Here is a 26,870-nt window from a genome sequence, read left to right as displayed (position 1 = left end):
CGCATTGTCCTTCACGATAATGTCTTCCTAACCTTTTTTTTATGATATGTAGCTTTTGTGGATAAACAAACTATATTGTCCTCTGCATCTTCATTAGTAATTTGGTAAATATATAATACTCCAATTTTTAATAGCTACAAAATCATTTTGAAGTCCGACAAAGAATCATCCCAGGAAAAGCTAACAAAATAATTTTGAACAAAATTACTTAGGAATGAAAACCAGCATTTTTTAACGAGGTCCGTCAATTTTTAACGAAACTTAGCATGTAGGTGACGGACAACAAACCAGCCTCCGAGCAAATCAAATCATTTTGAACAAAAATGAGAGCATGCATCAGAACTTACCTTCCCCCCTCCTGCGAACTCCCATTTTCCGTTTAGTCTGCCCTAACTTACTTTCAAATTCTCGCCCAACAAGATGGGAGAAAAACGGCATGAGGAAGGCTATGATATAAATTAGGGATTTGGGTAGTATAAGTCTAATATTAATGTATGAGACGATTTCTTCTCGACGCTGCAACCTCCGGCGTGACTCTGTGATCTCCTTTCCCCGCGACCGACAAATTCTCTCAAGTCTGTGCAGCGGGAAAGTGGGAATGTTGGGGCGGCGAAGAGGAGATGCGAAGGTGGGAGCATAGTTGAGATTATAACTCTAACGTAGTTTTCGTAGGTTAACAGAGCAGAGTATATGAGCACTTGCTTTTTAGAAGGGCGGGAAGCTGCCAAGTCCCAACGGTTTCAACCCGTTCTAGGGTTTTATTTATCCTCCTCTTTTATCGACATAGAGAAATGTTGAGCAGAAAGAGGAGGCGGGAAGAGCCGCCGTCGATCCATCCTCGTAATCGCTACGCCGAAAATCCACCGGACTTTGCGCAACTCGCATCACTCTATCCCTCATTCGAGCCCTTCGTCTTCTTCTCCCGCTCAGGCCGCCCTACCATCGACTGGAAAGACTTCAACGCTACCCGCGAACTCACCCGCGTCCTCCTTCTACACGACCACGCCGTGAACTGGTAAATTTGTTTCTTGTGTTACTTGAAAATTGGTAGAAAAAGTTGGTTTCATTGTTCAAATGAGGGCTTTTCTTGCGTTTGCTTGAAAAAAAATGTAGGAATTTAAGATTTGATGGGTTAATTTGCAGGTGGATTCCTGATGGGCAGCTCTGCCCGACGGTGCCAAATCGATCAAATTATATTCACTGGATTAATGATCTGCTTTCTTCTGAGCTTATACCCGCAACACATGGATCGGATCACAGAATCAAAGGCTTCGACATTGGAACTGGCGCTAATTGTATTTACCCGCTTCTTGGTGCATCTTTGCTAGGATGGAGTTTTGTTGGGTCTGGTAGATTTCTCGCTTTCTTCTCGACTATTTAGCATTTCTGATAAACCTTCATTTTTTTTTACTTAACCTGTTTGATGCAATACCTAAGCGATGCGTTTGAATTCTGTTCTTAGATGTAACAGAAGTTGCTTTAGAGTGGGCTACAAAAAATGTGGAGAGCAACCCCCACCTATTGGAACTCATCAAGATTAGGAATGCTAATGATCCATTTAGTTTAGGTGGTTTTACATCGAGTAGAAGAGATATCACCAATGAGAGTAATCCCGATCTGTGTATTGAAGAGAACACTCAGCCTCTATGTCAAGATCTAAAGGAGCCTAGTGCCCTAGATCCTCCAGTACTTGTAGGTGTTGTTAAAGATGGTGAAAGTTTTGACTTTTGCATGTGCAATCCTCCATTTTTTGAGAGCTTTGAGGAAGCCAATCTCAATCCTAGGACTTCATGTGGAGGGACAGCGGAGGAGATGGTTTGCCCCGGTGGAGAAAAAGCTTTTATCACTCGCATCATTGAGGATAGTGTTGTTCTCAAACGTTCTTTCAGGTGAAGTGGTTGATGACCTATAACTTGTACCTTGCTATCTATTCTTAGTATTTTTTTAATGGATAATTGACCAGCTCCTTTTCCCTATATTCTTTGTGTAGGTGGTTCTCAACAATGGTTGGGAAAAAGGCCAACTTAAAGTTTCTAATATCAAAGCTCCGTGAGGTTGGGGTGTCTGTAGTGAAGACAACAGAGTTTGTCCAAGGTCAAACAGCTCGATGGGGCCTTGCATGGAGTTTCATTCCCCCAAGCAAGGATTTTATTTCATCTAATACACCTATGAGAAGCCAAATTTCCTTTACACTTGAGGTTTATCAATCATGCATATTTTCAGTGATAAATGTCATGCTTTATATCCTTTGTCTTTCTATTGCTATCATGAAAAGTTGATTTTTAAGTCGAGTGCTCTAAAGTTGGGTATTTTAAAGCACAAGTTTATGCTGTGTTGTTTTGTATTTGTGTTGTGCCTTATTGTCAAGTAAAATATATGATTGTTTGGTAAAATTGTTGTTTGAATTATTGTAATGGATGTACTTATTTTCTAAAAATTGATGTGAGAGTAAGGTGAATTGCTTAAATAACCAAAATTAACATAATTATATAATAAAAAATCGAATACATTTATTTAAAAATATTATATTTTAATTATTAAGGATTAATTTAGTTAATTATGCAGATAGAAATTAAATCAAATTTATAATTCAGATCAAGTAATTATTTATAACACAATTGTTTAATAAGAATTTGCAATTTCTTAAATGATGACAAAGAGTTTTGTAAAATCCATCCTATATGAAAGTATTTCACAAGCTAATTAAAAAGAAATGGGAGTATTTTGGAAAAGGGTAGAGTATATTGTGCGTATTATAAAGTCTATCAAAGGAGTTTTGTCTTAAAATTTTTCCAAGCTGCTTCTAACAAGAGTACGTTTTAAGAAAGCTTACTTGTTTAAATTTTTAAATAGAGCTAGGCATTTCTGCACAAAAGTGCGCCTGTCACTCACCAAACACCCTAAAATTAATTTGTTTGTTTAGAAAAGCAAAATCAGGTAGTAGAAGGCGTTCTCAAATTGTTCTAAATATGAGTTGAAATTGAAGATACAATGGTTATCTTTACCTGCTTCATTGCTTGGTTTCCCGTTGGGCCTTATTCAGTTCTATAGTTTTGATTGACAGGAATGTTTTGCTGTTTTGGAAAAAAATTTCTGCATGTGATATTGTCTCACGGCAATAATCCTTCTTGTTGTCTTAGCTTGAGTGATTTTCTCCGAAGTTCTTCTCCACTAATTAGATTACTGTTTATCTGCTTCAGGGCTTGAAACGTCAGTGTGGTGCATTTCAAGTATTAAAATCAATGGAATCTTTTTTCTTGGATAAAGGCATTTCTTGCAAAATTGACCTTTCTTCCTTTTCTATGACGGTAATATTTTTGTTGGAAGAACCTTTTTACATGATATATTTTCCCACTCTGAAAGCTGCTACTTTTTTTATAGGTTACTTTATCTGAGGTACAAGTTAATATAGCTCCTAAAAATGGTCTGGAGTTGTTAAAAGCTGGTGAAAACCAACCATCAAAGTCACAATGTGTATTTTGTGTTTCGGTATGTACAGTTATATCATTAGAAACAATGGCAAGTTCTTCATTTTTAATTTACCAGCCTTGATTATCTTTCGTGTTTCTTGTTTAGTTACTTGAACAGATCCCAGGTACACTTCTTGTGAGATGGTCATCGTCAGCAAAAGATAGACCAGCAGTCTCAGGTACTTACCATTCAAATTCTTTCCATGAACTCTGCTTGGATATGATTATTTGTTTCTGATTTGAATCAAATTTTTTTAATCTTCTTTTGTTATCATTTATAAAAATGTAATTTGGTCAGATTTGATGTGGTATACTAATTTTCATGACCCTTCTCACTGTGATAAAGAAGGTTAAGTGATTAACCGGGTCAATTGTTTAAAATGATAAAACTTGGGGCTTGGTAGGTTTTCAAATAACGTTTATAAACAAATATTTACTCTTTCCACTATATGATTAGTTAAAGTTTACTCTATCAGATTATGAAGCACATATCTACTTTTGTAATACAACATCAAGTTGTAAACACGGTTAAGATTTGCAACCAAAAACTCTGAAATGTGATTAGTTTGGTGTTCTGTTAATAGAGGAATTGGTAGGAAGAGTATAGATTTGTGCTTGTGGTTGGTAGTTAATTTTTGAATTAACTGTAGTGAAGAGGGTATCTACCTAAAGATGATGAGGCAATTGAGCTTTAATAAGTAGAGTTCAAACCATTTCAATAAAATGCCTATGTTTGTATTCTGCTGCCCCATTCTATTGCGGGGTATAAGGACACTTGAATTGTTGTTGAATGCCTCATCTAGAGAGAATATTTTGTAGAACGGTATTATTATATTCTTTGCCATCATCAAAAGATAAAATTTTGAAAGATGTTTAAAATAGGTGTTCAACCAAATTTTTTAGTGAATAAACTTTTGGGTCATTTCATATTCATATCTCATAAGAAACATTTAATAATATTTAAAAGAGTCATCAACAAAAGAAATATAATAATGATGACCTTAGGTTGAAATGATTGGGTGGGTCTCCATGCATCATGAGGCATAAGTTCAAGAGGTTTATAAGTAAGAGTAATTGATTCAGAAAAAGGGTAGTATATAACTCTTTGTGAGTACACAAGAATTATAGGACTACATATGCGAAGTAGATAGAGAAAGAAATTATCTTAGGGGCAATGCCACATGGTTGAGAAGGCTTGGTGGATGGTATAGCACGAGTACATGAATTTTGCATTGTTTTGTGTGGGGAGTTTCTTGGATGTTCAAGATGGCAATGCCACATGATTGGATGGCAGAGCATGAGCACACGAATTTGGGGACTTGATTGGATATAAGCCCTTATGGAACCAGCAATACAACAGGAGGTGAGGGCGGGCTAAGCCAACCTTGTCTGCCAGTTCAGCACAAGCCAAACCAGCAGGGTCATGCGGAACATAGAGCGCGAACAAGAGGGGTTTCGGCCTTGTGGAGCCCAACAAAGTTATGATTCAATATGTTAAGAGAAGGAATAATGAGGAAAGTATTGAATGAATTCTAATTTTGAATTGAAATAAGAGAGAAATTAATTAAGGAAAGTGAGCTGTTTGGGAGGGAAATTGGAGAGCTTAATTAGAACTGGTTGTGTTGCTCTTAGGATGTATGTTTTTTGTTTTTTACTGTAGTTCTTTTCTTAGAGAGCTTCCTAGCAGCGTCTAGGTTGTTTGGGAGAGTCTATCTACCTCTATAATCATAGATCACTTGTATCTTATTTTTTTATTGAAGCGATAATATAAAATTAACCATTGTTTCTAGTATTCCTGCAATTTTGTAATGTTCCTTTCGTTGGTTTTTACTTCCAATGCATATCAAATTGGTATCATAACGAGATAAATGACAACAAAGAAGATGGATGCATCAAAAGGCGAGATGCAACAACTCAAGACTTGAATGGAGGAAAAATATTGTGGCGTGGAAGAAATACTCTCATCCATAGAGAATCGCTTTGAAAACATGGAAGACATGATAAAGAAGATGATCGAGATATAGTTGAAAGCTTCATCGGCGATTCCTAGGGTTGAACCAAAGGGAAAAGAAATTTATGAGGATGATGATGAAGTGGAGAGCAAAGAAAGGACAGCAAGAAGGGGGAAGGCCGAACCTTTTGGGAGACCACCCAGGTATGGTAAGAGGTGGACCGAAGGTGGTAATGGCTGGGCGAAGCCATGGGGTCCAAATCAACCAATGGAGGAATGGAGAGAATCACACCATCATTACACGGGAGGAACTAACAGATGGATGCGAGACCATTGGGGTATAGATGCCATATCAATGGAGTTAAAGGTGACAATTTTTTAAAGGGAAGATGCTCAGGATTGGGTATATCGGATGGATCGTTACTTTGCTATCAACGGACTGATGGAAGTGAAAAAGCTCATGACGATAGGGCTATGTTTGGAGGGGAAAACCCTAGCTTGGTTTTAATATAGGTAGGCTAGGTATCCAATTTTTTCAGGTGGAAATTTAAAGAGTGTTTGTTGGAACGTTTTCAAGCCATTCTAGAAGGAAACGTCCACAAGAAATTCTATGCTTTAACTCAAGAGAGGATAGTCATGGAGTATCGGGAGAAGTTTGAGCTTGTGTTAGGACGACTGAGGGGAATTTCTGAGGAAGCGTTAGAAGGGAATTTCATGAAGGGGCTTAGGGAAGACATATGAGTAGAGCTTAGAGTGTTGAGACCTAGAGGGTTGAGGAAACGATTGAGCTTGCTTAAATGGTGGAAGAAAAATATCAGAGGGAGAAAGCCAGCCGGAGCAACACCATGGGAGAGTCTTACAGGAATACCTCTACGACCTTGGTACCGAGGACCCAAACGATGTCATTCCAGATGGAAGCGTCGAAGGAGAAGAGCACTGGAGTTCTCCTTGGAGGAAATTTCAAGTGCCTTACAGAAGCAGAGGTGTAGGATAAACGGGCAAAAGGATTATGCTTCAGTTGTGATGAGAGATTTACACCGGGATATAAATGCAAGAATCAAGCCCTTCAAATTTTGATGATCTTTGAGGAAGAGGAGAGTGCGAACAAGCTAGAGGAGATCGTAGAGGAAACAACACATTACATCTAGATATGGCGGATGTGTCCTTATACTCAGTCGTAGGATTCACTCCAAAGCACACCATGAAAGTAGGGGGTAAATCGGGGAACAACCATTGGTGGATAGTGAGGCTACACATAACTTTATCTCAAATCGGGTTGTCGACCGCTTGAGGTTGCAGTTGATGGAGATGGAAGGATGTGGGGTGATGATGGGGACGAGTAAGATAGAGAGGATTTGGGGAATATGTAAGGGGGTGGTGATGATCTTGTAGGATATTCAGGTGGTGGAAAACTTCCTTCTCTTAGACTTAGGAAGTATGGATGTGATTCTGGGGATGAAGTAACTACAAATCATGGGAGAAATGAAGGTGAATTAGAAATCTTTGACCATGGAGGTTCAGGTAGAGGGGAAGAAGGTAGTGCTACAAGTGGATGCTAGCTTATGCAAAATTATGATATCACTTAAAATCATGCTTAGGATAATCAAGGGTACATGCCTAAGGTACTTGGTGGAGTTGCATAGTATAGGAGTCCATGAACAAGAGGCAGGGGAAATCCCAATGGGGGTCTAGCAGATTCTACAACATTATCAGGATGTATTCCGACAACCTATTGGCTTATCACTGCCATGAGAGTACGAGCACGCCATCAACCTAAAAAAGGGGACTCATATAAGTATAAGAACCTACCTTTATCTCTAGATTCAGAAATATGAAATAGAGATGTTGATCAAGGATATGATGGAAGCAAGGATCATTATGCCTAGTGGGAGCCCTTTCTCTAGTCTAGTTCTGTTGGTGAAGAAGGATGACAGCTAGATGTTTTTTGTAGATTACAGTGCTTTGAATAAGAAAATAATGCTAGATTAATTTTCCATCCCAGTGATTGATGAACTCTTGGATGAGTTATTTGGGGCAATGATCTTCTCCAAGATTAATTTGATGTTAGGATATCGTCAAATAAGGATGAAGATATCTGATGTGTACAAGACGACCTTTGGAATACATGAGGGGCACTACGAGTTCCTGATGATGCCCTTCGGCCTCAATAATGCCACTACTACCTTCCAGACTCTCATGAACCGAGTGTTCCAATAGCACCTAAGAAAGTTTGTTTTAGTATTCTTTGATCACATCATGATATAAAATAGGACAGTAACAGAACACTGGGAACACTTGAAGGCATTACTAGATACCTTGAGAGTGTATTAAAAGTTTGCCAACTAGAACAAGTGCTCGTTCAGGCAGCCACAAGTGGAGTATTTAGGGCATGTGGTGTCCAAGGAGGGGGTGTCAGGAGACCAGTCCAAGGTTCAGGCCATGGTGGACTGGACTCTTCCCTAGAACTTGAAGGAGTTATGTCGGTTCGTAGGACTCACCAGTTACAACCGAAAATTGGTAAAAGGATACGGAGCCATTGCGAGACTTTGATAGAGCAATTAAAGAAAAATAACTTCAAGTGGGGGAGGAAGTGACACAAGCTTTCCATGAGTTGAAAAAAGCCATGATTTGTATACCAGTATTGACGCTCCCAGATTTTAAAAAATCATTTGTGGTCGAGACAAATGCATCCGGCTATTAGATAGGAGCAGTACTCATGCAAGACCAGAGACCTATTGCATATTTCAGCCAGTTGCTTACAGACAGAGCAAGGCTCAAGTTTTTGTATGAGCGAGAGTTGATAGCAATTGTCTTGGCTATTTAGAAGCAGCGACCCTATTTGTTGCATGAGTATGAAATATTTGATGGAACAATAGATGGTCACTAAGAAGCATCAGAGATGGCTATCCAAGTTACTTGGATTATGATTTAGAGATCCAATATCGATAGGGCTTAGACAATAAAATGGCAGATGCCTTGTCCAGGAGGGTCAGGAGCCCTAGTTGGCAACCTTGTCAGTACCCATGATCTTAGAATGGGAAGCATTGATACAGGAGAGTGAGCAGAATGAAGGATTGAGGAAAATTAGGGAAGAGTTGGTGAAGGATTTGAATAGTCACCTAGGTTATGCTTTAAAGGGGGAACAATTACTCTACCATATGAGATTTGTGTTAACATGAACCTTAGTTTGCATTCCAAAGCTACTGCAAAGAGTTTCATGACAATGTGATAGTGGGATAGTCAGGAGTGTAGAAGACACACAATGACTATTAGTTGACTTAATTGGGAGGGGATGTAGAAGATATGGTAGCAATGTCTGATGTGTGTCATCAACATAAGTACCCGATGATGGCATCAAGGGGGTTGGTTGTTGTAACCATTAGCTTTACTTGAGAAGGACTAGGATGAAGTGACAATTGACTTCATTGAGGGTTTTCCATTCTCTGAGGGATATACAGTGATATTGATGGTGGTAGATCGGCTGAGCAAGTATGCTCATTTCATTCCACTGAAGCTTCCTTGCACCACTGTCTCAATTGACACAGTCTTTATTCGAGAGGTAGTGGGCTTACATTGTATTCTATAATCTATAGTATCAAATAGAGATAAGGTGTTCATCAACTATTTTAAAAGGAGTTATTCAAGATGCTGGGGACAGTCCTGAAAAGGAGCACAACATATCCCCCACAGATGGACGACCAAATGAAAGTAGTCAAAGGAGCGTGTAGACATACTTGCGTTGTTTTGTGTATGACACACCAAAACTATGTGCCAAATGATAGCATGGCAGAGTATTGATATATTACATCTTTACGTACATCCGTATAAACGACCCATTTCAAGATTCTATATGGAAGGGATCCATTTCATATAATATATTACAGACATAGTACTACACCATTATCTAGTTTAAATCAATATTTGAAGGAGAGAGATTGGATAATTGCATAACTCAAAGGGCATTTACTGAGAGCTCAACAACTTATGAAGAACACAAATGGGAAGTGCAATTCATGCTTAGGGACAAAGTTTATTTGGAACTTATATCATACTGACTGGAGACACTGGCCAAGAGGAAGAATGAGAAGCTATCACCACATTACTTTTGGCCTTATGAGGTGACGAAGCGCATTGGGGCAGTAGCATATCGTCTGATGTTCACAGTATTATCATCAATACACTCAGTATTACATGTATCACAATTGAGGCATACTATCGGAGATCAGAACACCGTCTTCCTCACCACCGGCGACATTAATTGAGGGCATGGAAGTGTGGATATGGAACCTTTGAAGGTTGTGGGATCACCACACAGGACAACATGAGCAAATGAGGTCCTAGTTCAATGGAAGGATCTACTTAATTATGAAGCTACATGGGAGCGAAACGAAATGAACATGAGATAATTCTCATTCTTCCACCTTGAGGACAATGTGTATTTTGGGGAGGGAAGTATTGATACAATAGCAGGAGGCAGGGGCGGGCTGAGTTAAACCCAGCTAGTGGTCCGACAAGAGTCGAAATAGCAAGGTCGGGTGGAACCTAGAGCGGAAACCAAAGGGGTTTTAACCCCCCTTGTGGGTCCCAACAAAGTTATTATTCAATATGTTAGGAGAAAAAATATCAAAGCCTTGAATATTGTTTGATTGTTTGTTATATCCTTTATTTGGAAATCGAAAGCATCTATGAGATTGAATGGTGATCTTTAGTAGTGAGCTTATCAATGGCAAGAAGATTGTGTTGGGTTAAGACCATGAAAACAATATTAGAATGTAAAAGCTTATAGAGGGGATAGGAAGAATGCTTTGACCAGTATTCAGTATAGATAAGGGCTAACCATTGTGAAGGAAGACTTGATCATTTCCCAGGTATGGCACGGGCTGTTGAATCTTAGTCAATTCTTCCACTTCAGTTTCTTACTTTAGACGAGTATTATTGCATAGGTTGATTTTTCAAACGGTTTTTAATGGCAGTCCAGATTTCAACAAATGACTATAGATTTAGCTCATAGGGAAGAATTGAAAATTGTTTTCATTGAAAACAAAGCAAGTGAGAGATTTTCATTAACATCCAAGCATTTTAGTTGAGACTTGGAGAAATTCAACCGGTATTAGAGATAAGTTGCTTAGGTGGGCTAAGTCGTAGAGCCATCGAGTAAACCATTAAAGCCAATCACCCTAAAATAGTTTGAGAACTTGCGACCTCCACACGGGGTAGTGGTTGTAAAGACATCAGACATTTGAGTTGAAGAGATATAGGAATCACACCCATTTTGAGGAGAGATTATTAGGTGCGGAGTGTGGACGGGGAGAACTATCCGCACAAATATTGGGTACCTAGCGGTATCTCACTCGGTGCCGCTGGGTACCGAGTGCTTGTGCGGATGGTGCGCACTCCGCACCTAATAATTTTTCCATTTTGAGAGTGGTCTTGTCTTGATCATTAAGTTGGAGAGTTGGCCTTGGGAAAATGATGCCAAATTTTGGAAACAGAGAGTTATAGTAACTTCTTGCTTAAATACGGCACCTTTTTAAGATTTTGTTTTAGACGATTTTTTTATTGTTTCTTAAATAATCATTATAGCAGAAAATTTTTTAAAAAAATTATTAAAAAACTGATTTAAGAAGCAACAAAAAAGTCATCATAAACAAAGCCTAAGTACACATCTCGATTAAGTATGCAAAATTTTAATAAAAACTTAGGGTTCAAAATTTATAGCTTAGTAAGTGTCATGAATGGTCATTTACATACACCATTGATTTATATTCACATTTCTTCCTTACAAAAGAATAAATCATAAAGTTGCGAATAGTCTGCTCATAATATTCTTGGAGGATTAGCTGATTAATTATTTTTACAGGTGGGTTCAATTCGTTTTTTAATCAGTTGGAGGAATACCTGAGAAAGGAGTTCAGTCTCAAAGCCTGAAGCTATCCCTCAAAAAATAAGCTAAAGTATTGCTAAATGAGGTAGAGATGGCATCACTCTCTAGAGTACGAACTTTTATTAAATCCGGTGTAAGGATGCAGAGGAACGTCCGGTTGGAGGCAAAATTCCGCCAAAAAACTCGGTATTTGCTTGGTACAATTAGGTATTATTTGATATTAATGAGAAATACCGCTCTTTGAAGATCAATATCAAATTATACCGAGCTGTACCGAAAAATACCGAATTGTACTTGGTACAACTTTTGTATAACTCGGCATTTCAAAATTTAGCTCAGTATAACTCGATATTGGGTTTTTAAATGATGGTATTCCTCATTATTGTTTGGTATTGCTCGGTATTTACTCGGTACAACTTATTCTTTGGCAGGATTTGGCCTCCGAACGTTCCTCGGCGTCCGGTCAAAGGATGTAATAATTTTTCAGTACAAACAGTGAAGTTTGTATAAATGCATGCATGCTCTGTTTTTTTGTTTATTATTTTTATAGGTTAACAATATGTAATTTTTTTTCATGAATAGTAAAAAAGGGGTTTTAACTTATTGGTTTTAAATTTCTTTATTTTCATAATATTTTTTTAGTGAATAAATTTAATCAAATTTTATCAAAGAAACTATTCATTCATCTCTTGAAAGAATTGTTATTACATTAATTTTTTATTAATTAATTTTAATTTTTAATGTGTAATCAAATTAATTATACCTTTTTTTTCAAAGTAATACTAATTTAATAAAACATTTTGTTAAATTTATAAGATTTTGATAAGATTTCATGCAAGTTGGGTTATTTTTATAAAAATTTTTTATTTGTTATTTTTTATGTCTAAACAATTTACGTTAGTAATTATCACATAATAGGAGATTTAGATGAATATAATTTGATTTTATGACATTAGCATACTACTTAGAAAGTGCCCTTCCAACTGGAATTTTTATTGCGTCCTCCCACCTGACGTAGAGATGTGTCCTCCCAGAGCTAAAATCGCGCTAAAAAATGAGAAATGCCAAGCAAATATCGAGCAATACCAAACAATAACGAGGAATATTATCATGTGAAGACCAATCCGAGCTATACCGAGCTATACCGAGCAATACAAAAAATACCTAGTTTTTTCTAGAAAAAACTCGGTATGTGCTCGATATTGCTCGGTATAACTCGGTATAACTCGATATTGGTCTTCACATGATGATATTCCTCGTTATTACCAAATAATATCTAGCAATACCGAGCAAAAACCGAGTTTTTTGGCGTTGGGAGGACGCATCTCTATGTCAGGTGGGAGGACGCAGAATTACTGCCTATTAATTATGCCTTAAATTTCTATAAAAATCATTTAAAATTCACACTTTTGTTTGCCCACTTAACTTTGTAAGCACAATTTGGCAGATTCTGCATTAGAAGGATAGGTTTCTTCTTTTATTAATTTTTTTAGAACTACTTTTAAAATTGCTACAACTTTATTTTTAACAATTGCTTAGAAAAATTTGAAAAATGTAAATCTCGATACACATAAATACAAAATAAAACACCAAGTCAGAGAATGATTTGATTGAAAGCTTTAGAAGAGGCATATCTACTTAGATTTCGGTTAGGAAATTTTTTTTTTTACTATTTTTTTAAACTGTTTTTTAATAATATTTTCTAGAATTTTTATTCTTAAAAAACTGCTTATAAAAATTAAAAAAAAAAAACAATCTCAATCAAAGCCTTAGAACATCTCACACATTAAAACTTAAATTTTAGCAAATCAAATTGCAAAATCATTATCTATAAACTTTAAATTAAAATCTCTTGATTGAAGCCCTAAGCAAAGATATAGCAGCTTGTAATTTGGAGGAAATTAAAAAGGATGCACCCCCTCCCATCGTGTAGCAGCAGAAATCAATATTGGCCCTATGCAAAAGGTGACCTGCCATCAAGTAACAAAGCCCCCGTTGTCTGAGTAGAGCCGTTTTTTACAACAACAACATCAAGCCTTTTATCCCACCCGGATCGGCTATATGAATATTTTTTCTCCATTGTATCCTATTAAAGGTCAAATTTTCATATAAATCTAAAAAAGAAAGGTTGTTACTAATATCTTCTAATCAAATCTTCTTAAATCTCCTAACCGGGTCATTGTAAGGCCGTTGTTTTATGTGAAAACCCATCGAGAAATCCAAAACAAAATTAAAAAAAAAAATAACTTAAATGTCCCAATATGAAAAAAGCATCAATACTGATAGCTAAGCAATGAAACATTGTATGGAAATGGTACTCAAACGAATGATAGACTCATCACAATAGAGGTAGGTAGATTCATTCAAGGAAACTAAAAATAAAAATTTTGATGCCGCATGACAACAACAATGAGAACTAGCTCAAAGAACAACATCACTAACCAAGTTGTCATCGGACTAATATTTTATGTGACAAAACCATCAAAGGCAACTCTATTCAAACTTAGCTACTTCAACCTTTTCACACATAGGCTTGATACATATTATGTCTCTAAGGATAAAATCACTCATCCATCTTAGCATCCTCATCTATATAACACTTAATTCTAATTTTATGCTTCTCTTTTAATGACTAACATTATGCACCATAAAAGATTACAAGCCTCAACACCATCTTATAAAATTTACATAAGTTTGAGAGGTTCATATTTTATCACACAACAAGCATGATGCATTACTCCACTTGAACTATCTAATTTAAATTTTACTAATAATATCCTCATCTAAATCATAGCACTTTACACAATAAACTCAAGATATCTAAAATGCGTGCTTTTATTAATAACTAGATAGTCTAAGTTCACAACCTCCCACTAAAATTATTACTACTTAAATTACTAAACATCTACAAGAGAATGTATCCTCTATGTATGCTTTTCGATGGTGATATTTTTTTTGTTGATAAAACTAAAGGTAAACTTAAATAAGCATGTCAATCTCTCCATCACATCCTCCCACTAAAACCAACTAAAATAGTGAAGTACTCGCACAAGCATTATTAACCCTCTTTCTTTTCTAAAACTCTCCATAACCCTTCTTTTGGAACTTCATCATGCAATTTATCTCTATACTTTCCATCACACTTCTCAATAAATGTATATTACCCAACACCAATCCATATTAATTTTAAAAATCATTAATATCACATCATAACCTATGCTCAATAACTTTTTTCCATAATGTTAAAGCATGACACATTACATAATTCTTCTATAATTCTCATAATCTTGTACATCAACTTTGATCTTAAAAAAGTAAATCAACATAATCCTACACTCATCTAACATCATTTTAGTCTTCATAATTATATTAAAATTATTCATAAGCTAATAAATTATTTCATATCCCAAGTATTTTTATAACTCTATATGAATATCATCATGTCCAACATCTCTTCCACATCACATTTTCAATAAAGCCTCTCAAATCAATTTACTAATACACCGATAAAAATAAAATCTCTAGTTTCAATAAACATGCTAAAATCAATCATATTCTCATAATTTTCATCGAAATGCACGTCCAAATATCACAATCACAGTTATTGATCTTAGCACGTTCAATCAAACTCAGAGATCACTGATAATCTATTAAGCAACCAAATTCAACCAATCACACCATGCACAGGTTATCCTGATCTCTAACTTCTATTCCCTTGCCTGATATAATTCTCAAGAACAAACTGCAAAAAATTTACCAATCAGCCAACCCACCAATCCATCTAATTACCTATCATGATCCTCAGAACCTCCATACAATGGCATACCATAGGTATCAATTACTCAAGCTTTTGAGAAAACAATGAGGACAAAGCACATGGCTAACAAACAAGCCTTTCCTAAAATTTGTGCACTCACCAATACCAAAAGAAACTTCTACCACGATATAAACCCCTTAAAACTTTTAGAAAAGTAACAAAATATTCAATAATCAATCCATCAAGATATTTTACTCTTTCTTACAAGAGTTTCTATGTATTACGTATTCCTATCCTTCTAAAGAAAAACTATAGAACCATATAAAAATTATTGATAATAATATAATTAACATAATGGAAAAAGAATACAAAAAAGTACCTAAAAAATATAGTAGTTTTCAATGGCATAAATTAAGCATACTAGCAATGATTTGGACAACCAACAGGAAAAACTTGCTTCCATTAACCTGAAAATAAGATGTTTTAAGTTTCTAATACTTCCAATGATTCACAAGACATGATGAAACAAATCCCTTGAAAATCCAGCCAAACGAACAAATAACAGCCACCTTGCAAACCAAAGATGAAATCCTCAAAATGAAGTAGTGATTGCCTCAGACATCCAAGGAAGGAATTGTTAAGCAGCATAAGCTCTCAAGCCTGGCAGGGCGAAAGCTCTCAGGCGGCCACTGCGAATGTTTGAGAAACAAGCCTTGAGTTTGTCATCATAGGCATCTAGCATGAACCAAGACCAAAATGTATAACTAGCAGCATTTGAAAATACTGCTCAACCAGAGCTTACAACTGCACAGCTTCTGGAAATCTAAATAATTCAATAATTTAAAAAGAACATAGTTTTCAATATCCAATAACAGACTCCATTATAAGAATTAAACAAGAGAAAAACGACATATTTCATACCCAAAATAATTACTTCAGAGCCCTCTTTTTGCCCAAAACCATCAAGCAAAAACTTGTGCACTTTACAAAATATTCTAACTACTTACAAAACGATAAACAAATATGACGCTGATAAACACTTTGTTCAATACATTCTAATCCTTTTTCTTAACATTGAAAGGAACAAACAGGATAACAAAGACCTGCAGAAAATCCTCAAAGCGGTATCATACCCAATGAGTCCAAAATGTCCTTATATCCTAAATTTCTTTTCTAAGCAATGAAAACAATTATACATCTTCCAATCAAAGCCAACTTAAGACGAAAAGAAGAGAAAGCCTCAGACATCCAAGGAAGGTTTTGGTAAGCAGCACAAGCTCTCAAGCCTGGCAAGGCGAAAGCTCTCAGGCGGCCACTGCGAATGTTTTGAGAAACAAGCCTTTTAATTTGTCATCATAGGCGTTAGGCACTTCTTACTAAACAATTTAAAAAAATTATAAAATTTTAAATCAGACAAATCCAAAAGTATGACTCCATATTCATAAAATTCTGAAAATTTTTCAAAATGAAGCAACTGTTGCTGACATTCAATGGGTGCCTCGGTGTCTGTAATGCTAATAATAAATCGCAGTTCAGAACGAGGAACTTATTTAAAATCGCAGCAATCAAAAGTGATAAAAGCAAAGCAATACAAGAGTACCAAGTGCGCCAAAATAATTGAACGAAGTTAGAGCAAATCAATAACGTATCGATCATAACAGAACCAGGGCCTCCGAGATTAATGACGATTTCATCGCCTTCCACATCCAAAAAAATCTCAGGTATTAGAGAGAACAGGAGGAAGCGGTGCGGCGTAAACCCTAACCCTAACCCTAACCCAAACGCTAGCGGAAATGAATCTGGCGCCCGATCTTAAGTCCAAGATGAATTTATAGACAGGAAAAAAAAAAAAAGAGAAGTGCTGGAGATGAGTCGGGCTGGGCTGGGCTTGGCCTAGCGGAGCAGTTCAGGTAGACCTCTTGGGCCATATTACAGCCCATTTACTGAATTTAATTAAACAAAAAAATAAAACCCCGCAAAAACCAATTTTTAAATTAAAATTGAAAGGCATTAAAAAAATAACATAATATTTCAATTACAAAACAACCACCAATTTAGATAGAAATTTTATGAATTAATATAGTATATGTGAATAAAATTTTCAATAAACTTTATAATCAAAATAACATATTTAGATAAAATAAATTCAACGATATTAAAAATATCCTAATCTTAGATCATATAGGCTTAAATTAAGAACAAATTTAACATCCTCTGCATTTTGAGTGTTTATATTCAAAATGAATACTTCAATGAGATATATATTATCACATATAAATCATATATTATGATAATGGCACTGTAACAAAGTGTGTAGATTATATGATTTGCCTAAAAATTTATTCATTTAGACAATTTTTATAACTATAATAGCTCTAATGAATAATTACGGCAACTACGATGTATTTATCACCTTGAGGTATGAATATTGTGGTAATAAAGGAGAAGGCCAAAAGTAGCTTACTTCTAGCTTTGAAATAGAAGTGTAGAGTGTCTCCATTACCCATAATAAAGACTAAAACATAGATATTGGGCTTCCTTTGAGTCGATTTTTTATTGTTTCTTAAAACGGAGTTTTAAAAAGCAATAAAAAAGTTGTATGTTTTAAGAAGCAATAAAAATTTGTCCCCATCAAAGCCTTAGTTCGGAATAGCTTTTTTTTTTTTCTAATTAAAACAGCTTTTTAGTACAAAAATTTTTTCAAAGCAAAGAAAACACAGAGATAAAAGTTGTCTCAAATGAAGCCTTAATTAAGAAGTGAGCTGGAAAAACTACACATTTGGTTGAGCCCACTGATAATGACATGTCACCAACAAAATTCTCTTCCTATTCAAAGTAACACATGTGGTAGTTCATTTCTTTCGCGAAAGTAGAACAAAATATTTTATTCAACAAAATCATATTTTGGCTTTATATTTGCTGTGGTTTGTATAATTTCTAATTTCTAAAAATGAAATAGAACGCAAGGCTCCATTAACTTTAAAAAAATTAAAATATATGTGAAGTGGTAGGGCTAACTTACACAATATGTGGCTATTAGGAAACCACAGATGGAGCAGCTGACTATAAGCTACTCGAAATGAATGATAAGTAAAGAGAAGACCATAAGATCAGCTTAATCTCATTTAGGGGTGTAAGTGAGTCCAACTGATTTGTGAGTTGGATTAAGCTCAGCTTGATAAATGGCTCGTGAGCTGAGCTAGATGAGAGCTAACAAGCGAAGTCTTATTCAGCCTCAACTCGACTCGTTAGCTCGTGAGCTAGCTCATATAAAAAATATTAACATATAAACAGAGTTAAAATATATTAGAATTTAGGAGTTCAGCATAAATCTATTAAAATTATTTAAAAATTATATCCAATTTGTTAATATCAAATAATTTTAGAATGAATATTTGCTTAAGAAAATTATATTTTATGATTTTTTTACTTCCACCAAAAGAAAAAAAGGTTACAAAATATCACAATTATATATAACTATGCAATTTGCGCCCCGGGGGGGGATAATTATTCTATGCGGACTCCAAACGCCAAACGCGTCACCCCTTCGCTCTTCGCTCGGTACCGCGGCTCGTGGGTACTATCGAAGCTTAATGTTACAAGTCAAAAGCCAAAGGAGTTGCAAGTTGGCTCCAAATTTGGAAGGTTCTTATATACTTAAAGAAGTAGCTAGCATAGTAACTTATCACTCTTACAAACTAGTGAAGGCATCAAGCTACTATGAATCTTTTTTACTTGGAAGATTTTTTGCTTAACATTTAACGAGGACTTTATAGGTTTTTTAATTGTATAATAGATGAGAACTTAGGCTTTGTTTGGGACGGCTTTTTTACTGTTTTCTAAAACAGAGTTTTAATACAAAAATAAAAAATTTTGTACTAAAACTTCGTTTTAGAAAGTAGTAAAAAAACCGTCCCAAACGAAGCCTTAGTTGAAGTTCCATCCATGAGGGGTCACATCGATGAGTAAAAACTAAGTCAAGTTGAGACCACCATTAGCTAATTGTTAGATTGAGACTTCTAAATTATAGATTTTTAGCCATCTGTAAATTACATATTAAATTTCTATCTAAATTTAACTATAAGTTTATAGCTTTTTTTTTAATTAATATATTATTTTTAATTTGCAAAGAATATAAATTAACCTTCCAACCTTGAAAGTTGATGTAGCATCCACTTATAAAGAACAAGAAATATTTAAGCTCCTCATTTAGTAGGAGTGCAACAAATTGTTCTAGGGTCTTTGAACTGCCAATAGGTGCAAACTTAAATATTTAAGGACCAAGAAAGATATAAGCTCCTTCTAAAGTATGATCACACATTATTAGGGTCCTTCATCTAGCTATGTGAGTATTGTAATTCTAGGAAGTCTCCTTAGAGTTGGTGAATCTCTCTATAATAACACTATAAAAGATGCAATCTTCATATATAAGCTTGGAAAGTATATATAATGTAGTTTTTTTATGAGGGAATAGTGGGACATTTTCATTATTTTTTCTTTCATCTTCTACCTCTTCATTACTATATTCTTGTGAGGTTGAATATTTCAAAAGTATCCTGCATCAAGACGCAAGATCTCAAAAGAAATTCTCTTCAAGAGCCTTAACTTCTCGAGCACCTTCAAAAATTAAGTTCTAAAATACCTTTTCAGAAGGTTTTTCATGTATGGATTCAACTACATTAAATTCTTATTCATTGTTTGTATGAATAATAATAATGACAGACATAAAGTTGGAAACAACAACATATTGAGGAGCATAATATGAAGCTTTATTTCATCTCCTTGTGACCCCTAGTGGTTATATTAATTGTACAAATGAAAAGGAGAAAACCTAGATGTTACTCAATGGATTTTTCTATTATAATAACACAATATAAGCTTGGTAACCATCAATCAACAAAGATTTTACAAAAAAAGAACTACTATGATGAATTTTCTAAGACTTTTTTGGTAAATCTATGCATTATGGAAGCATTTACAATTTATATTAGCTAATTACAAACATTTAAATAAATAATAATTTCAAATTTATAAATCATGAAACACAAATTCATAATTTAATTTGATAATTTTTTACCCTATCAGATAAAGATAACCTAACATGAAAATAAAATCATATCAAAAAATTGTGAGGTATACCAATCAAATAAAAATATTTCCAAAAAAAAAAAAACTCATAATATTATTGAAAGAAATCATCAAATATTGATACAACTTAATCTTAACAACAAAAAATAAAAATAAAAAAAAATCCAAAAATCAACATCATAGAGTTGCACATTGAAATTTTTTTGAGCGAAATGTACACTAAAAAAAGAACTACTACGAGGAATGTTCTAACACTTTTTTAGGTAAATATATGCATTATGGGAGCATTTACAATATACATTAGCTAATTCTAATAAACATATAAATAAATAAATAAAAATCTCAAATTTATAAATCAAGAAATACAAACTCATAATTTTGATAATTTTTTACCCTATCAGATAAAGATAACCTAACATGAAAATAAAATCATATCAAAAAATTGTGAGGTATACCAATCAAATAAAAATATTTCCAAAAAAAAAAACTCATAATATTATTGAAAGAAATCATCAAATATTGATACACCATAATCTTAACAACAAAAAATTAAAAAAAAAATCCAAACATCAACATCATAGAGTTGCACATAGAAATTTTTTGAGCGAAATGTACACATGTAAAATGATTTGCAGCAAAAGACACTCTAAATGATAAGAAAAGACAAAATAATCGTAAATAATTAATTAAAAATTACAAATCATCAAGTAAAAGATGTACCATGGACCTTCTTCAAGTAGCATCCTTTTGTCACCATTCTAGTTAAGCCCACCCCATAAGCCTCATCTCTCTTATTGGACTCTTGAGTTTAAGGATGATGGACTAATTTTAGAAGGAATAAAACTTAGCTTTAAACTTGGATAAAAACTCCTACTCTCACTATTCAAATTCATGTAAAATGGACAATTAGACTCATTTTTAAGAGGAAGATTGGATTCTAAAAATAAGAATAAAGACCCATAGTTGCTACTTTCAAGTCACAATTAGCCTCCATAAGTATATATTTTTTACTCTTTTTGGAGAAAAGTTTGAGCTTATATTAGAAAATTACAATCTCTTAAGAATTTGTAGGGAATTTAATCTGTGGATGAAGAAATATAAATGGATTTTTAAATTTGTTTTATTTTCTAAGGAATTTTATCGATATTTTAAAAGAAAATTTTATTTTAAATTAAATTCTAATTTATTTATTTTATCTTTTTTGTAGAATAAAACATTTAAAGATCATTAGCTACTTTGATATAGTGACTCCCTCCACCACTACCACTCTTGGTAAAACAATTTGAGATTTTATTTGCTCATTTTCATGAAATATTCTTCTTAAATTTAAGTTGAGTTTCATATTTTTTTGATAAATTAGTTAAACTTTTTGTTTTTCTTTTGATTAGTACTATATTTATGAGAACTTAGGTAAGATTTAAAATATTTGTGAAAATGTAGGTTACATTTTAGTAAAATTTAGGTTAGATTAAGTTGATTTTTTTTAGTGATCTTTTTTTTGGGTATGTTAATTTGGAATGTGAATAGATAATTAGGCAATTCATCTTGTAACTTTTTTAATAATGTAATTGCTTTTAGAATGGTTTATTTTGGATATGTTTTCTATCTTGTCGATAAAAATAGTTAGGAATACATTATTTTAATATTTTTTCTCTATAAATTTGAGAATATTGCTTAATGACAATATGAGTGTTTCAATAAAACACTGGTGAAAAAGACCTAAAAATTTCTAGAAAAAAACTAGTGGATTTTATTCATCGAAAAAACTAGTGGTTTACAACATCAGATATATCAATGGACAAATGTCGCTAGAAATTCTAGGGGCTTGTGACCCTTCGATATACCTGTTGGAATTCTTGTATTGCAGTGATTTTTAATCTATCAATATTTTCAGTAGAGACCATCCATACTTTGTCAAAAATATTTTCCTGCGAATCATATTTCATCAGTAATAGTTTCCTACGGGTTCTTTATCGTCATATATTTAACCTTCAAAATTTTACTTCACCTTAGAGAAATTATCATTTTATGGCTAAAATTGATTATTTTTTCTAATGTGTGCTAGCCGACGCACTAGATATTTTGAACTCATTTTCGAAAAAAAAATTGGCTAATTTAGGTATATTGAGACACCTAGTGATTTTTTACATTTTAAAATCATTTATAAATATAGAGCCTTTTAAAGAATGTTATCACAAAATTTAAAGGATTCCAAGCTTGATATTTTAAAAAAATAAGCAATAAAAGTTATTTCAACAATGCTTGTAGCTTCTACACATATAAGACAACAATTGATTGAAAATCTTGGTTCACAACCTTTAGAAAAGTTCAACATAATATCCTGGAATTTATTGTGCCTCAAATTTTCTTTTGAGTTGCAACTTTCTAGTTAGAAATTTCTAAAGAATAAAAATATTTTAAAAAAAAATAAATTTTCATTTTAAAAATATGTTATGGAGATTGTGTGGTTCAGTGAGATAAACCCAACAATACAAACAACTTACAAATCCTACTCTAAATAAGTCTAAATCTAGCACTTTAAAGTGCCATTAGAAATTTCTCTAAGCAATTTGAGGGGTTAATCATCCTGAAAATTTTGGATAATTGTAGTTGAAATGAGTGGCTCAACACCATATAGATGATGAACTGAAGATTGCCCTATTTCTAGTTCATTACACCACTAGATATTTAGAAAATGTATAAATGATTAAGTAGACATATTCAAACCATTCAATAGAGTAATCACAATTCTTATAAAACAACCATAATACCTTCTTTATAATTCAATAAATATACCTTATTTTTATACACTCAAAGGAGTTTCAACATTAAGAAATCATGAATTTCTAAGAAAATTCATAGCACGTATATTGTAACTCTTTTTAATTAACTTGTTGACCATCATTTGATACAATGACTAAAGTCTGACATGTGTTAACCAATAATGTTTAATGTCTATCTTCTTAATCAGTTGGTTTCCCTTGTTATTAAAAGAAAAACTAAATTGAATGTCTATCATCACCGAACATCCTACATTCATATATGTTGTCCAATTCCTACCAATAACCAACATATAAGAACCATCAACCACCAATATTGTGAAACCCCTTAAGTAAAAGAAGCTAAATTCTTAAACATCGATGTGTATTTTGGCGTAATTGTTGAAATTTTTTTAAATAAAAAAAAATTACATTTAAGCGTGCTCATCCCGAAGCAATTCTAGGATGGGTGGCCTATTAGGTAGTTACATCAAAAAGACAAAATCGTAAGGCTCTTAGGCCAAAGCAGACAATATCTTGATAATTGAGAGTTTGGACTATTACAAATGGTATCAAAGCAATACACCAATCAAAAGATAGGAACTAAGTGTCAAACAAGATAAAGTGTTACACCATGGGAAATACCTCTTAAACCTTATATGGATAAAGTGCTAAATAACAAGAGCCACCACTTAAACTTGTAGGGGCTACCTCTAAAATTCTATCTGCTTGGTGCATGATTCTGAGATAAAGATGCTGACGAGAACGTCAGTTAGTTAAGTGGGGGAAATTGTGAACCCCTTAAGTAAAAGAAGCTAAACTCTTAAATATCGAAATGCCTTTTGGTGTAATGATTGAAATTTTATTTAAGAAACTCAGTAGTTAAGTGCGCTCATCTTGAAGCAATTCTAGAATGGGTGACCTATTAGGTAGTTGCAACAACATGACAAAATCATGAGGCTCTTAGGCCAAAGTGAACAATATCTTGATATTTAAGAGTTTGAGCAATTACAAATATGATGTGTGCTTTCTCAATCACTCAATTTGTTATCCTATTAGGATAATGGCAAGCCAATCACCCACCATCACTTGAATAATGATGTTGTCCATCAATCATCTTCTAATGTTTGTTAATGATTGATATATGATGTTTGCCAATTATTAACATTCGATGCTCATCATCTTAACATCTCATTTTTCCCTCATATGATTAAAATGTTCAAGATAACCTCCCACCATCACTACACTTTTGTTATTCCCCCTTAATCATCATTTAATACAAAATAATGACTATCTTCAATATTTGCCAGCTATTAACATTCGATGTCCTTATTGTTGGTCACCAATATCCTCTTGTCAAGCTAATTTCTTATCATCAAACATTTAATGTTCCCTATCGATTAACATCTCAAACCTTCTAATGATCGATGCTTAATGCTTGTTATCCGTAAACATGGAACACTTATCTTCTCATTCTCCCCCCCATCAAGAGAAAAAACCAAGCCAACTATCTACGATCACCAGACTTCTAACAAGTTTTATCAACTATCATTTAACGTCTTCCAACGACCAACTTCTGACATCTACCAAGAACCAATGTATGACATCTTCTAACAACCAATATCTGACGTCTGCAAGCAAATAACCTATGTTGGTGCTCATCTTTCTTTTCAACCAATCTATTCTCTGATAAGAAGAGTGAAAAAGATGACCATTTCAATCATCTCTCATCTAATATTCTCTAACAAACATTACTTGATGCAATGTCGATAATTAACATTCAACTTCTACTAACTACAATATTTAATTTTCTTCCTCCTAATTAGCTCGTCTCCCCTCCTATCAGAAGAACAACTAAGCTGAATATCCTTTGACTCACAATAGAATAATTGTTTTAAAAAAATGTAAAAGATTCTCGTCTTTTATTTTGCTTTTAACTTATATGTGTGTGATCTTCACATAATATCATGATATTAAATTACCTAAATCATCATAAAATTTTAAGAACACAATAATAATAATTCATATTTTTTACTCGTTAAATTCCACTTTAAATGGATGAATGTCCAACTAATATACTATTGGTCCCATTCTTTCTTCTTTTTGAGCTCACTCAGTCTATCTTCCAAATTCAGACATCGTAGAGCCTTTTTCTATCTCCCATTAATGTGATAAAGCTTGTCCAGGTCCTCATACCGACTTATATAGTTATGTTAAGCCTCTTTACTCATCAGGTCTTCCCTCTCGCTTAATTAATGTCACAAATACCAATATCATTCATTTCAACTACCTTGTTTTGTTTCTCACACAGCTCTCTCTCTCTCTCTCTCTCTGTGCTCTCCCTCTCCCCCTATAGATTTTCTTTTGCTCACCTAATCTCGAAGCTCTGGTTTGAAACTTCAATGGAGTTTCATGGCAAGACATTTTCCCATGGCCGGCGGCTCTTCGAGCTTCTTGAAGAGCAGCAGGAGCCATTTCTTCTTGAAGTCTACCTCTTGGAGAATGGATATTCTCGCAATCTCCTGAAATCTGATCAGGCTAAAGCCAAATGCTGGCCTGTTAAAACCTGTAAGAAGCTTTTTGGATTCAGCTCCCACGTCATCAAAACTAGGAGAGGGGGGAAGCTGTTTAGTTGTGTTCTTCCCAAGCTTCTGCACTGGAAGCTCATTATAAAAGCTCTGAATTTGGAGAGCAGGTCTGTATTGAGCTGCTTCACTGCAATGGGAATCGAGGCCAGAGCTAGCCGGTTTAGCAGATTACTCAATTCCTGTGAAGAAATATTGGACGGTACAAAGCACTGGAAAACTATGGAAAATAGCAAGCAACACAGTCCAGTTTCAGTCTTCGAATTGCATTCAGATGAAGCCTGCTCTGCATACAATCACTGTAAGTTTTTTTCCTCTTCAATAGGTACCATCTTTCAACTATCAAATTTCACATTTTTGGTTTAGTTCGATCTTGCTTACAGAGTGCAATAGTTCTTCACCATTTCTTTTGTATTAAAATTTCAATTATGTAACTATTATTCAAAGAAGAATTCAAATAAAAATTCAGCATTGCTGAAAACAGAATAGCAGTCCAGATACAAGTGAATCAAACAAACAATAGCTAAGTTACTTTTAATAACAATTATTTCTATTTACTCGTATGTGTGTAGCTATGGAAGAAGAAAACCTATCAACCTCATCTCTGAATTCAGACATGTCTGAAGAACCACAATATTTTAACTGGTTCAGCAAGCTCCACCAGGATGAAAATGGCAGAAAGGAACCTAAAGAGAGGATTTGGGGCTCTCATGATAGCTTGAGTAATGGCAGAAGAAGTATGGAAATGCAGGTATTTTCCTTGGAAAAGCATAGAAAGGAAGTTGCCAGAATAGCGAAATTGATAGATGTGGACCTTTCTGGGACCAGGAAGGAATGGAGCCATTTCAAGGATGGGGGAAGAAAGATTGGTTTGAAGATTGAAAGACTCATCTTTGAAGAGATCAGAGAAGAGTTAGTTGTCGAAATGTTTGGCTCTCATTGCTTATTGAAAAGTGATTCTTTCTAATTCTTATTGTATCAGTTAGCAGTTTGCATTTTTTTTTTTCATTTGATCTGCTTCATTTCTTAATTGAGCTTTAGAACCTGTTATGTGAAAACTATTTTTTCTTTTACTATAGCTGAAACTCATTACTATTACCTTCTTTATAATACTAATTTCTAATGTGTCAAGCAAGAGAAGAAATGCATATCACATGCTTAAGCTAAAACTCCTAACCAACCGATCCGAATGAGCTGATTAGGCTACAAGATAACATCAGTGATTTGTCCTTTTTTTTTTGGAACGTTTAGGCCAATTAAGGCTTCGTTTGGGACGGCTTTCTTATTGTTTCTTAAATGAGCTTTTTAGGCTTTCTTATTGCTTCTTAAAGAAGCTTTTTAGTATCAAAATTTTTATACTAAAAAGCTGCTTTAAG

General features: G+C 34.2%; 2 protein-coding genes, 3 non-coding genes and 1 pseudogene across 7 annotated transcripts; 2 read left to right on the top strand and 4 right to left on the bottom strand.

Annotated features, from left to right (window-relative positions):
* Nucleotides 1-357: 357 nt before the first annotated feature.
* Nucleotides 358-11,915, top strand: LOC110095485 (RNA N6-adenosine-methyltransferase mettl16). Of its 3 annotated transcripts, none has more exons than XR_002302968.2 (9): nucleotides 358-1,015; nucleotides 1,144-1,349; nucleotides 1,463-1,889; nucleotides 1,991-2,198; nucleotides 3,201-3,308; nucleotides 3,382-3,489; nucleotides 3,577-3,649; nucleotides 11,282-11,491; nucleotides 11,737-11,915. XR_002302968.2 is itself a non-coding variant. In XM_020821041.2 (9 exons), the coding sequence occupies exons 1-8, from the start codon at nucleotides 792-794 to the stop codon at nucleotides 11,347-11,349; spliced, it is 1,422 nt and encodes a 473-aa protein (XP_020676700.1). In that variant the 5' UTR covers nucleotides 358-791; the 3' UTR covers nucleotides 11,350-11,390; nucleotides 11,737-11,915. The 3 variants fall into 3 exon arrangements, 2 of the variants coding, with proteins under 2 accessions (XP_020676700.1, XP_028549675.1); XM_020821041.2 differs by having other exon boundaries at nucleotides 11,282-11,390; XM_028693842.1 differs by having other exon boundaries at nucleotides 11,282-11,915.
* Nucleotides 11,916-13,068: 1,153 nt separating this feature from the next.
* LOC110095441 lies at nucleotides 13,069-19,724 on the bottom strand (annotated as a pseudogene).
* On the bottom strand, nucleotides 15,673-15,796 carry LOC114578368. Its single transcript, XR_003700352.1, has one exon. It is a non-coding gene; the product is annotated as a small nucleolar RNA SNORD14 (small nucleolar RNA).
* On the bottom strand, nucleotides 16,299-16,424 carry LOC114578362. The gene has a single exon (XR_003700341.1). It is a non-coding gene; the product is annotated as a small nucleolar RNA SNORD14 (small nucleolar RNA).
* Nucleotides 16,539-16,631, bottom strand: LOC114579406. Its single transcript, XR_003700348.1, has one exon. It is a non-coding gene; the product is annotated as a small nucleolar RNA snoR8a (small nucleolar RNA).
* Nucleotides 19,725-25,011: 5,287 nt separating the features above from the next.
* Nucleotides 25,012-26,591, top strand: LOC110095471. Its single transcript, XM_020821022.2, has 2 exons — nucleotides 25,012-25,795; nucleotides 26,067-26,591. Exons 1-2 carry the CDS (start codon nucleotides 25,165-25,167, stop codon nucleotides 26,459-26,461), a joined length of 1,026 nt encoding a protein of 341 aa, XP_020676681.1. The 5' UTR covers nucleotides 25,012-25,164; the 3' UTR covers nucleotides 26,462-26,591.
* The last annotated feature ends 279 nt before the right edge of the window (nucleotides 26,592-26,870 follow it).

The sequence above is a fragment of the Dendrobium catenatum genome, unplaced genomic scaffold (genome assembly GCF_001605985.2).
Source record: "Dendrobium catenatum unplaced genomic scaffold, ASM160598v2 fragScaff_scaffold_370, whole genome shotgun sequence".
NCBI lineage: Eukaryota > Viridiplantae > Streptophyta > Magnoliopsida > Asparagales > Orchidaceae > Dendrobium > Dendrobium catenatum.
Note: the sequence above shows the minus strand (reverse complement) of the source record. Positions and strands in the feature narration are given on the sequence as shown.

Bases quoted from the DNA above. Each gene is read 5' to 3' on its own strand.
- LOC110095485 (XM_020821041.2), top strand. From the start codon at position 792: ATGTTGAGCAGAAAGAGGAGGCGGGAAGAGCCGCCGTCGATCCATCCT. The intron at 2,199-3,200 runs GTTTATCAATCA...TATCTGCTTCAG, and splicing joins AAATTTCCTTTACACTTGAG to GGCTTGAAACGTCAGTGTGG. The intron at 3,650-11,281 runs GTACTTACCATT...TTATTTTTACAG, and splicing joins AGATAGACCAGCAGTCTCAG to GTGGGTTCAATTCGTTTTTT.
- LOC110095471 (XM_020821022.2), top strand. From the start codon at position 25,165: ATGTCACAAATACCAATATCATTCATTTCAACTACCTTGTTTTGTTTC. The intron at 25,796-26,066 runs GTAAGTTTTTTT...GTATGTGTGTAG, and splicing joins CTGCTCTGCATACAATCACT to CTATGGAAGAAGAAAACCTA.